This window comes from Pyrgilauda ruficollis, unplaced genomic scaffold (genome assembly GCF_017590135.1).
Source record: "Pyrgilauda ruficollis isolate IOZ18807 unplaced genomic scaffold, ASM1759013v1 scaffold15, whole genome shotgun sequence".
Taxonomy (NCBI): domain Eukaryota; kingdom Metazoa; phylum Chordata; class Aves; order Passeriformes; family Passeridae; genus Pyrgilauda; species Pyrgilauda ruficollis.
In genome coordinates, this window is record NW_024513654.1 from 634,413 (window position 1) to 650,292 (window position 15,880).

The following is a 15,880-nucleotide window of genomic DNA, read 5'->3' on the forward strand; positions in this document are numbered from 1 at the left end:
TGGATTTAGAGAGGGTTTGGTTGGAGCCAGCAGTAATCACTGACATTCTCTCTGGATTTAGCACACTTTCCTGCACAGGGCTCTGAGCAGGTAAGGAGTTAGAAATTTCTCAGTGGTCCCTTTGCTCCTGCTGCTGTGCTGTCAATCACCCTGCCCTAATCTGGTTATTCCCCACCATGAGACCTCTTCAAGGCCTGTGCAATCCTCAGGCTAAGTGGGGCTGCAGCGGGGCTGTACCTGCAGTGCTGCTGGAGGGGTTCAGCTGCAGGGGGGTGGGCTCTGCTCAGCTCTGCCTGCAGCCTGGAAGCAGGGAGGGGTGCTGGGGCCAGGGCTGCAGCTCGGGCTGCCTGAGGGGTGGTGCAGTGGGATGAGCTGCCAGGAAGCAGCTGCAGTGGGTTTGGATCAAGTCTGAGAGCTGATGGAGCCTTTGGGAGCGCTCAGTGATGCTCTGGGCAAGGGAGCTGGGAGCAGCTGGGTGAGAGGGGCAGGGGTGGGGGTGTGTGGGGGTGAATGGTCTGATGTGGGTGTGGTGTGGGTGTGGATGATGTGGGTGTGGATGTGGATATGGATATGGATGTGGATGATGTGGCTGTGATGTGAGTGTAGATGTGGATATGGATGATGTGGCTGTGGATGTGGATGTGGATATGGATGTGGATGATGTGGTTGTGGATGTGGATGTGGATATGGATGCAATGTGAGTGTAGGTGTAGATGATGTGGATATGGATGCGATGTGAGTGTAGGTGTAGATGATGTGGATAAGGTGGCTGTGGGTGATGTGGCTGTGGATGTGGACATGGATGATGTGGGTGTAGATGATGTGGATATGGATGTGGATGATGTGGGTGTGGATATAGATATGGATATGGATGTGGATATGGATGTGGATGATGTGGGTGTAGATGATGTGGCTGTGGTGTGGATGTGGGTGATGTGGATAATGTGGATGTGAATGATGTGGATAATGTGGATGTGGGTGATGTGGATAATGTGGATGTGGGTGACGTGGCTGTGGACACAGACACAAAGCCAGGCTTTGGAGAATTCTGTGGGAGCCCTTTCCTGGGGCTGTTCCCAGAGCCTCGCTGGCTGCTGAGGCTGTTGGAGTTGTTTTTGCTCTGAGGAGCAGTCTGGGCTCCTGCTCCCCCCCGTTCCCCCTGCTCCTGACTGAGCAGTCCCAGGCTGCCAGGGCCTGACGTGGTGATGGATGGGGGATGTGGAAGCCTCTGCAGGGAGTGCATTTTTAACAAGGTGAACTTTGTTGCTCTAAAACTCTCTTCCCATTCCGTGTTCAGCAGCTTTCATGCGTCACAGTCACACACGAGTGTCTGAGAGCACCCCAGGGCTTTAACCCATTTAAAGAGAAGCTCTGTGGCAAGCCCAGCTCTGGGAGTGGGGGGTTTGTTCTCTATCAGGTGTAAATCTGAAAGAAGTGGGGATTGCACTTCTTTCCCAGACAAAAATGTGTTTTGAAAACTTGGCTTTTGGAGGTATAAAAATACCTTTTATACGATGTGGATAATGTGGATGTGAATGATGTGGATAATGTGGATGTGGGTGATGTGGATAATGTGGATGTGGGTGACGTGGCTGTGGACACAGACACAAAGCCAGGCTTTGGAGAATTCTGTGGGAGCCCTTTCCTGGGGCTGTTCCCAGAGCCTCGCTGGCTGCTGAGGCTGTTGGAGTTGTTTTTGCTCTGAGGAGCAGTCTGGGCTCCTGCTCCCCCCCGTTCCCCCTGCTCCTGACTGAGCAGTCCCAGGCTGCCAGGGCCTGACGTGGTGATGGATGGGGGATGTGGAAGCCTCTGCAGGGAGTGCATTTTTAACAAGGTGAACTTTGTTGCTCTAAAACTCTCTTCCCGTTCCGTGTTCAGCAGCTTTCATGCGTCACAGTCACACACGAGTGTCTGAGAGCACCCCAGGGCTTTAACCCATTTAAAGAGAAGCTCTGTGGCAAGCCCAGCTCTGGGAGTGGGGGGTTTGTTCTCTATCAGGTGTAAATCTGAAAGAAGTGGGGATTGCACTTCTTTCCCAGACAAAAATGTGTTTTGAAAACTTGGCTTTTGGAGGTATAAAAATACCTTTTATACACCCGAGTAAATTTTTTTTTGGTAATTTCTTTGTATTTAGAACAGACTCTGTGCTTTCTGTGTAATCTTATTTTGTGCTGATTTATCTGATTTATGTTGAACCTGTATTTTGATGGAATTATTTTGTTAGGAAAAATTATACAAAATAACAGCTCTGGCTGGTGCAGAGCAGCTGCTGTGCTTCCTGCTGGGCAGGGCGAGCTCGCCCCTGCTGCCACTTGCCCACTCCTTGGCCCTGGGAGCTAATTCCCAGTTTATCCTCTCAGAGTTTGTGCTTTCCTTCCTCTTTCACAGCTTTGGTGCTGCTTCCTGTGCTGAGTTACACTCTGTGCCTCTTGTAAAATGTGCTGCAGATCTGCTGTGCCAGAATTAGACTGCTAAAATGTGGAGTTTGGGATGTCACTGAGTGTGGCAAACACTGGAGATCCCTGTATCCAGCTAAATCTCCCCCCTTTCCCTCTGTGCCCTTTGCTCCTTGTCCCATCAGTTCCTGTGAAGGTCCCTGTGATCCCCCAGACCCTGGAAGGTTCTGGGAGGGCTCCCCACACCTTCTCCTCTGCAGGTGAGCCCCCCCAGCTCTCCCAGCCTGTTTCTTGGGGGATTTGCTCCTTTTTGCCTTCCTGGCCTGCCCTGCTGTCTCTGGGGCTGGGTGCTGTCCAGCTCTGAATCCCCCAGCTCTCTCAGAGCACTTAGGGCCAGTTTGCCCCACACAGGGACTGCAAAGCAACTTTATTTCAAGAATTAAAACCAGAACAATCTGATAAAATAGTTGGCTTTTTTTGCCTTCTGCTTAGAGACAAAACTTTTATTGCAGCAAATGGAACAAAAATCAATATACATGGAAATGACTCGCATTTGGGGACCCTGGGTATTGTTGATTTAATACTATTTATTTAACAGCTTGGCAAATGTGTGGTTTGTCTGTCTCGATAGATTTTGAAGAAAATGATAATGTTTTATAGTAAACAGTATAAAAATTCAAGCAAAGGCATCTTAATCAACTCCTATAAAAATTAAATGAGAGATTGAACATGTCACAAGCTCAAGTCTGTTTTATCATGCTGCTCATATTAATGCTGCAGCTCCTTTTGTGTTGGCCCCATTAATATTCATGAGGGCTTTAGTGCAGAAGTGTGCCTTTCTTCAGGGGTTCCCTCTGCCTTGTCTCCAGCCAAAAGGCAAACCCTCCTCAGCCCCTTAGAAACAGCAGATTATCTTCAGAAAGCCTGTTGAACACGAGCAGAAGTGACATCTCGTGGCATCCTGAATGTCAGCCTTATCCTGGATCTCAGCACACAGCTTCAGCTGGATCAGATAACAAAAATCCTGACATTTCCTTCAGCTTGGGCAAACCGGAGAAGCAGTGCTGTAGGTAAGGGCAGGCAAGGCTGGCCCCTGCCCTGGGCTGTTTTGGGGCTGTGTTCAGTGTCAGAGGGGCTTGGCTGGAGAGAAGAGCGATGCCAGGGGTGGCTGCAGTGGCACGTCCCTCCCTGGCAGGGCAGGGCTTGGCAGGTGCCTTGGACAGGAGCAGGGAGGCAAGGGAAGGAACGAGCCTCTGCCAGCTGTGAGCAGGGAGCCCGTGATGAAGTCCCTGAGTGCTGCAAAGGGTCCTGCTGCCTTTGCTGCTCTGAAAATCCATTTTTAAAGGGTTGCCAGGAAGGAGGGTTGAATTCCTCTTTTTGACTGAGGAGGCAGGTTGGTAGCTCGTATCATTCCATGATGGGGATGACTTCTCACTGAACATCAAACAAGCCCGAATAATATCTTCTTTGATGTATTTATTTTATAAAAGCCAAAAAAGGTGTACCGGGAGATCGAGAATCTGTCTTTGGAGAAATCCCTATCAAGGAGTTTGGAGATGAAGGTCTCTCTTGCTCCATGGCAGTGGTAATGCAGTGAATGACAAATCATGAAGGAATAAATTTGCATTCATATTTATTGAAGGCAATCTTGAAATATCCCCAAGCAAGAGAGACTTGTGTTTTGAAAGAGAAATTAAGGTGACATTGGTAATCAGAGCAGTGGCTGTGGGATGGGAAGTGTCACAGCTGGGGGCAAACCCCGGAACTTCAGAGCAGTTTCTGTCCAAAACAGTGCCAGGAGTTATAGTTTTAACTTGTGGAAGGTTGATTTGGGTTGGATTTTGGGAAAAAATCCATCCCTGTGAGGGTGGGCAGGCCCTGGCACAGGTGCCCAGAGCAGCTGGGGCTGCCCCTGGATCCCTGGCAGTGCCCAAGGCCAGGCTGGACACTGGGGCTGGAGCACCTGGGACAGGGGAAGGTGTCCCTGCCATGGCAGGGGGGGAATGGGTGGGATTTGGGGGCCATTCCCTGGCCATTCCCTGGCCCTTCCCTGGCCATTCCCTGCCTCTCTCCTGGCCATTCCCTGGCCTTTCCCTGGCCATTCCCTGCATCTCTCGTGGCCTTTCCCTGGCCATTCCCTGGCCATTCCCTGGCCCTTCCCTGGCCATTCCCAGCCTCTCTCCTGGCCATTCCCTGGCCTTTCCCTGGCCTTTCCCTGGCCATTCCCAGCCTCTCTCCTGGCCATTCCCTGGCCTTTCCCTGGCCTTTCCCTGGCCATTCCCAGCCTCTCTCCTGGCCATTCCCTGCCTCTTTCCTGGCCATTCCCTGACCCTTCCCTGGCCATTTTCTGGCCATTCCCTGGCCCTTCCCTGGCCATTCCCTGCCTCTTCCCTGGCCCTTCGATGGCCATTCCCTGGCCCTTCCCTGCCTCTTCTTTGGCCCTTCCCTGGCCCTTCCCTGGCCATTCCCGGCCTCCCCAGGCCAAGCAGGGCATTCCTGCGACTCCTCCTTCCCCAAACCCCAGCTGTGCTGTGCTGTCTGTGCCAGGTGACGTGGCTGTGACTCTGGGTTCAGCTCTTGCACTCTGGAAAACCACAAAACTGAGAATTTCTGCCTCTCTGCGGCTGGCAGTGGATCAGGACCTAAGCCAGGCTCAGCTGCAGGTACCTGAGTCGCCAGGTGAGCACTTCCTGGAGTCCTCAGGTGGGATTTTCATGGCAGAGGACACAGATTTCCATCCCTCCTGCAAAGCCTGGGTTCTGTGGGAGTGGGGTGAGAACAGGTGCTGGGTCCCAAGCTGTGGGCAAGGTCATTTACAGGATTTAATGTGCTTAACCTGCAGGATCAGTGCCCTCTGCTCCTGAATGCAATCAGGATCCTTGTTCCAGCTCCCTTTCTGTGCTACTTCCATCAAGCATGCTGACTTTCCTTAAGCTCCCCCTTATATCTCCATTTTTAATTTGCAAATTACGAAGTATTTTGCTCTTTGTTGTTGTCCATCAGACACAGCAGCAGCTGATTTATTAGTCCAGCTTTCTGAATCAGCCTTAAATTCCTCATCTATATCCCACAATACACGGGAAGCCTAGTTCCTATATATTGTGCAATATATTGTATTCCTCATTCGTACATGTTTAGCTGCTGAATTAATCCAGCATTGCAGGAGTCCAGCCTTACTGGCCCGGTACCAGCTGTACCCTGGGGACACAGTTTGGAAGGAGTCATTTCCCCTGGGTCCTATTAACTCCCTATGGATTTGGGAGTTCCAAAGGTGCTGCCTGATGGTGTTTTCCTCGTCTCTGCTCGGGGCACCTGGACCACTGAGGTTGGAAGAGACCTTTAATGGCCATGGTCAGCTGCAGCCCCATCCCCGCCACCTCCACCACGCGTGTTGGGGCACTCCAGAGATGGGAACTGCACTGGGAGGTCAGAAACGCTTTCGGGGTGGGAAGATAGCAGCCCTGCCTGTTTCCCCCAGAATTGTGGCAGCCCTTGCACCGCAGAGCAGACAGGGGAGCAGAGCAGGGCGGGTGAGGAGCCAGGTGGGCAGAGGGCAGCGCCTGTGGGGGCCTGGCAGGAGCTGTGAGCTCCCCGTGCCCTTCAGGGCTCGTTCCCAGCACAGCCCCAGGGCCTGCCTGCTCCAGGAGTGCTTCTGCCTTTCAGTTTGGTCTCAGCCACCCAAAGGTCAATAAACTGCTCATTTATTTGAGCGCTAACGCTTCACTGGGCCGACAAATCTCCATCTCTGCAGCAGCACAGGCGGGCTTGGAGTGTGATCCCAGGTGCTCCTGCAGCCTGGATTTGTAGCCCTGCCAGTACAACTGCTACAAGTTAATAACCTCTTAAGGGGAGTTTGACCTTTTCCCCCTTAATTTCCTCATTTTCCCAAATTGGTTTGATTCCAGCGCTCCCGTGGCTCCTGTTTCAGCCAAACTCTGCAGCCTTCAGGTGTCAGTGGAGTGGAGCCAGAGCCACTTCTTCAAAAATTCATCTTTTTTTGGTTCTGGTGGGAGCAAAACTCAGACCAGCTGCAACTCAGCTGTTGTAGCTGGTCAGCCCAGCAGGACGGAGAAAGGGATGGTTACTCATTTTACCAAAAAATGCAGGTATCTGCCTTATTTTAGAATCCTCAAGGTGATGCTCCTGGCTTTCCTTCATGTCATTAGGGATTCACTTGGGGGAAAAACCCACAAAAACACAGGTGTGGTGTGAAAACAACAGGAGAGACCCTGGAAAACCCCTGCAGCCCGAGGGTGTGGGGATGGCTCCTGAGCCCAGAGAGCATCCAGGGGCCGTGGCTTGGCTGCAGAGCCCAGCCAGGCCTGGGGTAAAGCTGAGCTTATCTCCAAGTGCCTGCGGTTGTCAGGATCCAGGCTGGCAGCACCACGCTGGCAGCTGAGGCACCCTTGGCTCTGAGCAGTTGTTGAAGCACCCGGAGCTGCTGTTTCAAAACAAGCCCCTCACACACAGATGGCCAGCGCCGCCTCATTTAAAGCACATCTCATTTTCCCACCGGCTTTTGGGAGTTTAAATGCCAGTGAACATATTGAGAATTGCAGAGGCATTAAAAATAAAAGATGTCTTTAAACTTGCAGCAAAAATAACTCGCAGAGAAATATTACCAAAGACCGTTGGTTCATCAGAGGAGATTAGAAGGGGAATTTCAGTTTGCACAGTGAAAAACGAGAGGGAGAAGTGGCCAGGAGTGCTGTGATGGCTGTGGAGAGAGCTGTTATCTGTGGCAGGCATGGGAGATTAAATGGAGCCCAGCCTGGGATGCTCATGTGGCTTTTCAAAAATGGATTTCTGCCCAGCTGGTGCCTTGATTTGGAGGGTCATGTGGAAACCTGATGCTCCTACCTTCGTGCTGGCTAACAGGATTAATTCAAGAAAAAGGGAGAATATTTAAGGTGCTTCATTTGGGGGTTAAAAGTGCCCAAACACCAAAGCACCAAGAGGTAACAGGATTGGGTTACACAAAAAATGTCTCTTTAAAGGTTTAACTTGGAACACTCCGAGCAAACTCTGAGGGATCAGAGAGTGTGTGGAAAACAAATCTAATTTGAAACAGCAAAGACAAGCCAATAAAGCTGATCCTATCAAACAGTTTCAATAGTGGGATAAAACTCAGAGCTGCTTTTAACCAATGCAGTTCTGACAACAGGAAGAAAAACCATTTTGACTCAGTGTACAACCAGCAGTGGGTCAGAGGCTGAATTGGTGACATTTCAGGAAGTGATCTCTGAGGAATTCCAGGGATATTTTCTGGAGGGAGGGCAGAGCTCTGTGTGGAGCCCAGCCTGCCTGGCCCTGAGGAGCTGCCGTGCCCCTGGTGTGGTGCCACAGCTCCAGCCTGGCTTGGGACCCCAAATCCCCCCCATTCCCACCCCTGCCACGGCAGGGACACCTTCCCCTGTCCCAGGTGCTCCAGCCCCAGTGTCCAGCCTGGCCTTGGGCACTGCCAGGGATCCAGGGGCAGCCCCAGCTGCTCTGGGCACCCTGTGCCAGGGCCTGCCCACCCTGCCAGGAACAATTCCCAATTCCCAATCTCCCGTCCATCCCTGCCCTCTGGCAGTTTAAAGTCTCAATTCCTCAATTCCTTCCTCGCTGTTTCTGCCCCTGGATGTTGAAATCTGCATACTGAGACAACACCCAGCAGTGCTGTGATAGCAATTGCCCTTTTACAGTAACAACTTGTAAAAACCCTGACTTCGTGCCTTCATGGCTGGCATTAAATTGCTGAGTGGAGGGGACATTTCTGTGGTTAAAGGAAAGTGAACCATCCCTGTTTGCCTTTGCAAGGTGACACTTGCAGCCAGCACAACAATTTCCTCCCTCCGCCACGCTGCCATTTCAAAATTTGCCCTTTTCAAAAATCCATCTAAAATCTCATCTTTTCCTAGGTTTACCCAAAGTGCTAATTCTAACCTTGCTCTCGCCATGCTGTATTTGTTTGACTTGTGTGAACTACTATTTTCACAGGTTTTCTTATTGCTGTGTTGTGTGCTTTGTACCTCTGCGCAATCCAACCTTAAACATTGATAAAAGTCCTTAAAAATCCAGAAAGTCAGACCAGGGAATAAGCCATGAACTTATTAATCTGTTACACCACTTAAAAAGCACTGGAGAGGGGTGCACAAAGCAGCACAGGGACAGTGGGATTGAGAGGTGTGTTCTTCTGAAGAAAATAATTCATTTAACGAACAGAGCTAATTTGGCAGGGCAGGACTCAGCCCCTGCAGTGGCTGCCGTGGCTGCCAGATGTGGAGCAGGAGCTGAGGATGGTGCTGCAGGGTTCTGAGGCCCCAGACAGATGGCCAGGCTCAGCTGAGGGAGCTGGGGGTACCTGTGGCTCAGGGGGGCTGGACCTGCTGCTTTTGCAGCCTCCTGGAGCGGGGTGTGTGGATGCAGGGGGACAACAGGAGGAGGGCAAGGAGCTGCAGGCTGTCAGGAGGGGTGAAAAGCTGGATCACAGAGGAGAAACAAGTGGCAGGAGCAGGGCTGGGAGGAGATGGAGACACTGACCAGGGTGGGAAGAAGGAGAAAGCAGCTCCAGTGGAGGAAATGCTGTTTGTGGGAGGGGAGCAGGGCTGGAGGCTGAGCCCCTGCAGCAGCCAGGGCTACCTGGGCTCTGCTGGCCAGGGATGTTCCCTGCCTGCTTGAGGGAGATAAGTCCTTATCTGAGCCCAGGGGGAAAGAGATGGAACTGTGCGCAAAAATTGGTAATTATATAAAGCTCAGCTCATAATAGGCCATAATAAGGAAGTCTGGGTGATAAATTGAAAGATAAGTGCTCATGAAAATGAAGTTAAGTTCTTCTCTGAGCAACCTGGGCTCGTGGGAGGTGTTGAAGTGAGATGGGGTTTAAGGTCCCTCCCAACCCAGACCAGTCTGGGATCCTGGGAATGTCCAATCCAAGCCCCAGGAGGGGCTGAGGGAGCTGGGAAGGGGCTGAGTCTGGAGCACAGGAGGCTCAGGGGGCCCTTGTGGCTCTGCACAGCTCCTGCCAGGAGGGGACAGCCGGGGGGTCGGGCTGTGCTCCAGGGAACAGGGACAGGAGCAGAGGGAACGGCCTCGGGCTGGGCCAGGGCAGCTCAGGGTGGATATTAGGGAAAGTTTTCTGTCCAAAAGGGCTGCCCAGCTCTGGCACAGCTGCCCGGGGCAGTGGTGGAGCTCCCATCGCTGGAGGATGTGGCACTTGGGGATGTGGGCAGTGGTGGTCTGGGCAGTTCTGGGAATGTTTGGGCTCAGAGGGATTTTCCAGCCTAGATGATTCTGTGAGCCCATGACACAGATTTCACATGACTGGGCAGACGATGAAGGACCAAAAAGACCCCTTCATCCCCCTGCTTCTGGCAGCTTTTCTGTCCCGTTTCTATGGTAACAGGAGGACTGGCACAGCCTTGGAGAGCCCTCAGCCCCTGCTGCTCCAGGGCTGGCTCTGGTTTGCTGCTGGAAGGACATGGGGTGGGACCTGTCCTGCCTGGGCAGAGCTCCTCAGCTCTTGTGGTGGCCACAGCTTTGGGGCTGAGACATCACCAGGCTCCCAAATCCTCCATGGCTTTGGTGTAGTGGAAACAGGATTAGAAAACACATTACTGGAATTCTGGAAAATTCCAAGAACTACAGAGTCCCAGAGTGGGTTGGGCTGGGAGGGATCCCAGATCCCCCCCAGTGCCACCCCTGCCATGGCAGGGACACCTTCCCCTGTCCCAGCTGCTCCAGCCCCAGTGTCCAGCCTGGCCTTGGGCACTGCCAGGGATCCAGGGGCAGCCCCAGCTGCTCTGGGAATTCCATCCCAGCCCCTCCCCACCCTGCCAGGGAACAATTCCCAATTCCCAATCTCCCATCCAGCCCTGCCCTCTGGCAGTTTGAAGTCTCAATTCCCCTTTCTAAAGAAGATCTGGCCTCTTGCAGAGCTTAATTCTTCCAAAGCACTGATGGTGGTTAACCCAAAGGTTTTCTCCTCCAGCTCTCACCTGATGCTGCCTCAGCCCTGCCCCAGCCTGTGCACACAGCTGTCCTTTACCCCTAAATGAGCTCTCCTTCATGCAGATGGGAATTTAAAATACCACTTTATGCTGATACCTGGATTTTTTCAGCCATTGAGGGGTTGGATATGCAGGTAGGATGCCCATGGCCGAGGTTGCATCCAGTGTCATTTTGGTTTGGGGAGAAACTGAGTCACACCCAGAGCTGAAACAATACTTTGAGTTCTGTGAGTGTTCCCTTGGCACCTTTCTCGAAGCTGCTGTTCAAAACCAGAGAACTCACACTGGAAAGGTTTTCAGTAATATTAATTTTCCTTTTGCACACAATACAACTTCCTCTAAAACAAAGGATTTTTTCCAAACAGTGTACATCATGTTTTGTTTCAAAAAACCACTTTGCGGTGTACATGATGTTTGGATTTGCTACAGAAATGAATTTCAGTAAACTTGTGTTTGAGGTATTGATTGGGAGACGGGTAACTGACAAATCCAATAGAAATGTGATGTTTTAGAGCTGCAGGTGCCACCTTGAGCTGGTTGGGATGTTCTTTGTGGCGGGCACAGTGTGTGTGATGCACGATCCCCTCCTCATTCCAGGGGCCCAGCTGACCTGTGCTGCCCTTCTCCTGAGAGTGGGACAGAATTCACTCCCTTCAACAGCTTGTAAGTTCATCCCAAATGTGTTTGGAATTCAGGTGCATGGAGGTAAGGAGGTGAAATTTAGCTGCTGGACAATCTGCTTTTGCTCATGCTTTCCCTGGCGAGCAGGTGCTGACCCAGGCTGGTGCTCTCCTGGCTGGGATGTGCTCAGACTGTCCCTTTATCCCACGGTGTGTCTGTCCTTGGTCCCGAGGCTGGGAAGGCACAGCTGGTGTCCCCGGGGCTCTGCCACCCTGGGGAGCCGGGTCACAGCCCAGCCTGGGAGCCAGCAGGGCTGGGCTGGACCCAGAGCTGAGCCTGGGAGCTCAGCAGGCACGGGGGGCTCATGCAGGGATCCTGCAGCACTCCTCACTCTTCACCTGTTCAGTGTCTGAGAGCTGCAGTGACAGAGCCCGTCTGTACACAGAGCCATCTGTACACAGAGCCATCTGTACATAAACCCATCTGTAAATAGAGCCATCTGTAAATAAACCCATCTGTAAATAGAGCCAGGGCTGGACAGGGTGATCTCCAGAGGCCCCTTTCCCCTGACACTGCTGTGGCTCTGATCTGCCTCCCTGCCCCTCCTGCCCGTGTCCTGCAGGGTGACTCTGGTGTGCTTTGGGAGCCCTGGAAATCACAGAGCTGCAGAAGCACTGGGGCTGGAAAAACCCTCTGGGAACATCCAGTGCAACCATTCCCAGCAGGGCCAAGGCCACCACTGCCCCTGTCCCCAGGTGCCACATCCACAGGGCTGGGAAATCCCTCCGGAGATGGGGACTCCAGCCCTGCCCTGGGCAGCTGTGCCAGGGCTGGGCAGCCCTTTTGGATAGAAAATTTTCCCTGATATCCACCCTGAGCTGCCCTGCCTGCCCCCGGCTGTCCCCTCCTGGCAGGAGCCATGCAGAGCCACAAGGGCCCCTGAGCCTCCTGTGCTCCACCTCTGTGCCGAGGCTCACGGCCCAGGACTTCAACAGCCGTAATTAAAATAAAAGGTATGGTAGCATAACCTCTCTTGTGGGTAATTAAACAGTTACAACAACCATTTTACACTTGTGTTATCACAGGAATGTTTTTAAGCCGTAAGTGCCAGGTGATCTGGAAGGCGTTCCAGTGAAGACATTCCAGTTCAGAGCTGCTTTGGTAGCAACACACAGAAATAAAAGAATAAAACCTTCTGCTTAGAATGGCTTTTTTCTTTTATTAATCATGGATCTGTTCTTTAGATCATTTATTCTCCTTACTAGCTTTGATTACAGAGGTTACTTGGAGCATTGGCTCAGTATTTGTGTTGGTGGGTGGCACTTAGAGGGGATGAATTAGACACAGGATTATTCCTTTCTGTGCTGAGTTTAGGGAGCTGTGTTGGTTTTTTTTTTAATTGTCGTTGTGAGTTTTGTTTTTTTGTACTGGATTTCTGTGCCTTGTTTGCTCTGTGGTGCCTGTTGCTGTAATTGCAGCCCGTGGCTGTGTCAGGGCACAGCTGCTGGGTGAAGCCTTCAAAGGGTCCCTCCCCACGCTGATCGACTGGCGAGTGCAAACATCGATTTCCATGTCAGTGCTCCCAGCCCGTGCCAGCCAGCCTCACTGCTGCGGACTCATTTAAGCTGTCATTACTCACAACAGAAGGGGTGGGACTGGGAAATGCAGATGGGTTTTGTGTGCGATTTCTGGAGCCGAATTGGCAGGTGCTTTCATGAAGATACTCTCAGGAAATGACTCAAATACAAGGATAAACAGTACTTAGGGAATGCCTAATTAATAACTACAATCATAATATTTTGGTCTAAATATTAAAGGAAGCCTCATGAAAGGAATGCAGAGGCTGTTTTTAGGCTGGCTTGGCTGGGGGAAAGCTGAATTTGTCAGGGTGAGGAGTTTCTGTGAGGGCTTTGGTTGTACTTAGGAGGTGTTTGAACACAAAGCAGTGTTTGTGTGACACAGCACTGATGGTTTTCAGCCCAAACGGGAAACCTGGGCAGTGCCAGGAGAGCAAAGGTGCTGCAGCACCTTGGGGTGCTGGGATGTGGCTTCCCACTGATTTCTGATCATGCTTTCCAAAGCCATGGCTCAGCCTGGCTTCATTGTCTTCTAATTGCCTGTCCAGCTGCCACTGCCAGTGGTAAAAGTGAAGTGAGAGTGGTCCACACATCCTCTGCTGACAGTGGTGGGCCCTGGCTCTGCTGGAATTGGGGGCTGGACGCTGCTCATCTCTCCCTGCAGCTCCCATTTCCAGCTTTAATCTCCTGTTGTCAGGAAAACACTGGTTGCTGTGTGTTTGTTTGGTGCCCGGAAAACCAGGGTTCCCATCCTCACAATCATTTCCAAAATACTCCTCGTGCTTCTGTGGAACAAATGCTGTTATTGCTGCTCACAACATCCCTCCACAGGCCTGGCTGGAGACAAGAACTTCCCTCCAAGCAATAACACAGTTTGGTTTTAGCTTTCTCAGAGGCAGCATGCTCTGTGGAGTATCTGCTCCCAACAGCTGCAGGCTGAAGCAGTGCTGGCTCCCCTCTCCCAGAGCCGTGCTGGAGAGCATTTCACTCTTGATAAGGCTGGAGGAACAAGTCCTGAATGTTGAGCTGGCTTTTAAAGTTACCTGGCATCGCCAAAATAATGGGTGATGCCACTTCAGGGACTCTTCCTGAGTGGGCTTTGCCCTCTGAGCATGCCAGCCCCTGAGTGACAAAAGGGTGGGGTGGAGGGTGCCCCAGGGAGGAGAGCTCTGTGCTGGGCTTTGTGCTCTGAGCTGGGCTCTGTGCTGGGCTCTGAGCTCTGTGCTGGGCTCTGTGCTGGGCTCTGGGCTGGAGTCTGGGCTCTGTGCTGGGTTCTGAGCTGGGCTCTGTGCTGGGCTCTGAGCTGGGCTCTGGTCTCTGAGCTGGGCTCTGAGCTGGGCTCCCTCTGAGGGACCAGGAGCAGCTGGTGGCCGTGTCCAGCCTGCTCAGGCCGGCCTGCTGTCAGCCTGTATCCTCCCGAAATCCTGGCAGCCCAAGGCTCTGGGATGACCAGCCTGGACAGAGCTTGGGCTGGCTCTGAGAGGGGCCCAGCACTCAGGACCTGCTGGGTGCAGCTCGGGCTAGGCAGGCACAGTTTGGGGTCACTGGGGCTGTGTGTGGCACAGTTTGGGGTCACTGGGATGGGGCTGTGGCCCAGCTCATCCCCAGTGGGTGCAGCTGTGCAGGACAGGTGAGCAGCAGTGCCAGCAGGGAGCCAGGCAGTGCCCAGGTGTGCTGGGCAACCACCCAGGGCACAGAGGGCACCCAGGGCACAGGGGCACAGAGAGCACCCAGGGCACAGGGGCACCCAGGGCAGTGTGTGAACATCAGGGATAAAAGGCTGGGTACAGAACAGGAAGGGCAGATCTTTGTAGCCTTCTGAAATGACATGATGTTACTCTGTATGGCTGAATGCTTGAAGCCTTCGGAAAGTGTTTGGTGACACGCTGTGTGTCGTGGCTGTCTCAGCTGTGACCTGTGCTGTGACATGCCTGTGCTGCTTGGCCTGAGCCTCAGGCTGGCCTGGGCTGTGCAGGCACAGCTGCAGCCCTCGGCTCTGGGCTGGGAGGAGGCTCTGCCCAAGAGATTCAGAGACCATTTGGGTCGGGGAGAGCAGTTTATAAACCTCCCGTGGTTAAGAAATGCCCTACTTAGAAAAACACAATTTTCAATTTGGAATGTTTATTGTTGTTTTATAAAATCCAGGAGTTCTCAGTATTTCACACAATCCTGGCATGGTTTGGGTTGGTGGGACCCCAAATCCCCTCCCGCGCCACGCCTGCCACGGCAGGGACACCTTCCCCTGTCCCAGGTGCTCCAGCCCCAGTGTCCAGCCTGGCCTTGGGCACTGCCAGGGATCCAGGGGCAGCCCCAGCTGCTCTGGGCACCCTGTGCCAGGGCTGCCCACCCTGCCAGGAACAATTCCTAATTCCCAATATCCCATCCAGATCTCCCCTCCTTCAGCTCATATTTCATTTATAGCCCCCTTTACTGGGAAATTGCAGCTGTTCATAGCCAGTCCCTCCCTGCTGAACTGTTTTCCTTCAGGACACACCTGGAAGTTCCCCAGGCCCCCAGAGCAGGAGGGATGCAGCTCAAAGGATGCATTTAATTGCAAGGTCGGTTCATTAACGGCTCAGGACGCTCTCAGACCTCTGGGTAACTGGGATGCAAAGCGTTTTCCAGGGACATTGTCAGAAATTGTCATGGGCTTCAGATGGAGGAGATAATTCTATTAGGATAATATATTTATTTCCTTGTTAATCACAGGCAATTTGCCATGGGTTTAATAACTATGACTTGTCATTTCAGACCCAGGGAAGTAATGTAGAGGAACAGATAAGAACTTTATCTACTAATTCAATATATCCCATGCCTATTATCTCCTTTGTGGCAAGACTTGTGTAATGTGAAGTGTTACAGTGGGAACAGAAGATTCTATGAAGCCATTAGAATTAATTTCCATAAACAGCTTTGTACTGAGCTTTTTGGAGAAAAAAATCCTGGAGGAACAGGAACAAAATATTTTCTGATCCTGATTTCAGCCAACATTTCTGAGTGGTCCCATAACAATAATAATAATAATAATAATAATAATAATAATAATAAAAATATCCTGCTTCCACTTGTGGCTTCAGTGGAGAGCTTTGTGTGCATTGACAGGGGACACACAACTGTCCCTCATCCTGATCTCACAGAAAATTTCACACAAACACTCAGGGAGAGACAAAGAAACAGAGAGGAGAAAGAGGAGTTATCTAAAAGCAGTAACAGTGAAGCGTGGATGCAATGAGACTTCTTCATTTAGCACCAGAGCTACCTAGAAACCTGAGCCTGGGTTTCGATGCCTTTGGTA

The 15,880-nt window shown here is 52.0% G+C and overlaps 1 protein-coding gene across 1 annotated transcript in view; it reads left to right on the forward strand.

Annotated features, from left to right (window-relative positions):
* Positions 1–798: 798 nt before the first annotated feature.
* TCERG1L (transcription elongation regulator 1 like) overlaps positions 799–15,880 on the forward strand; it is a 150,054-nt gene continuing 134,972 nt past the window's right edge. Inside the window, exon 1 of the mRNA XM_041461114.1 lies at positions 799–894. Within this exon, the coding sequence (XP_041317048.1) occupies positions 799–894 (96 nt within the window). The remainder of the gene's footprint in view (positions 895–15,880) is intronic.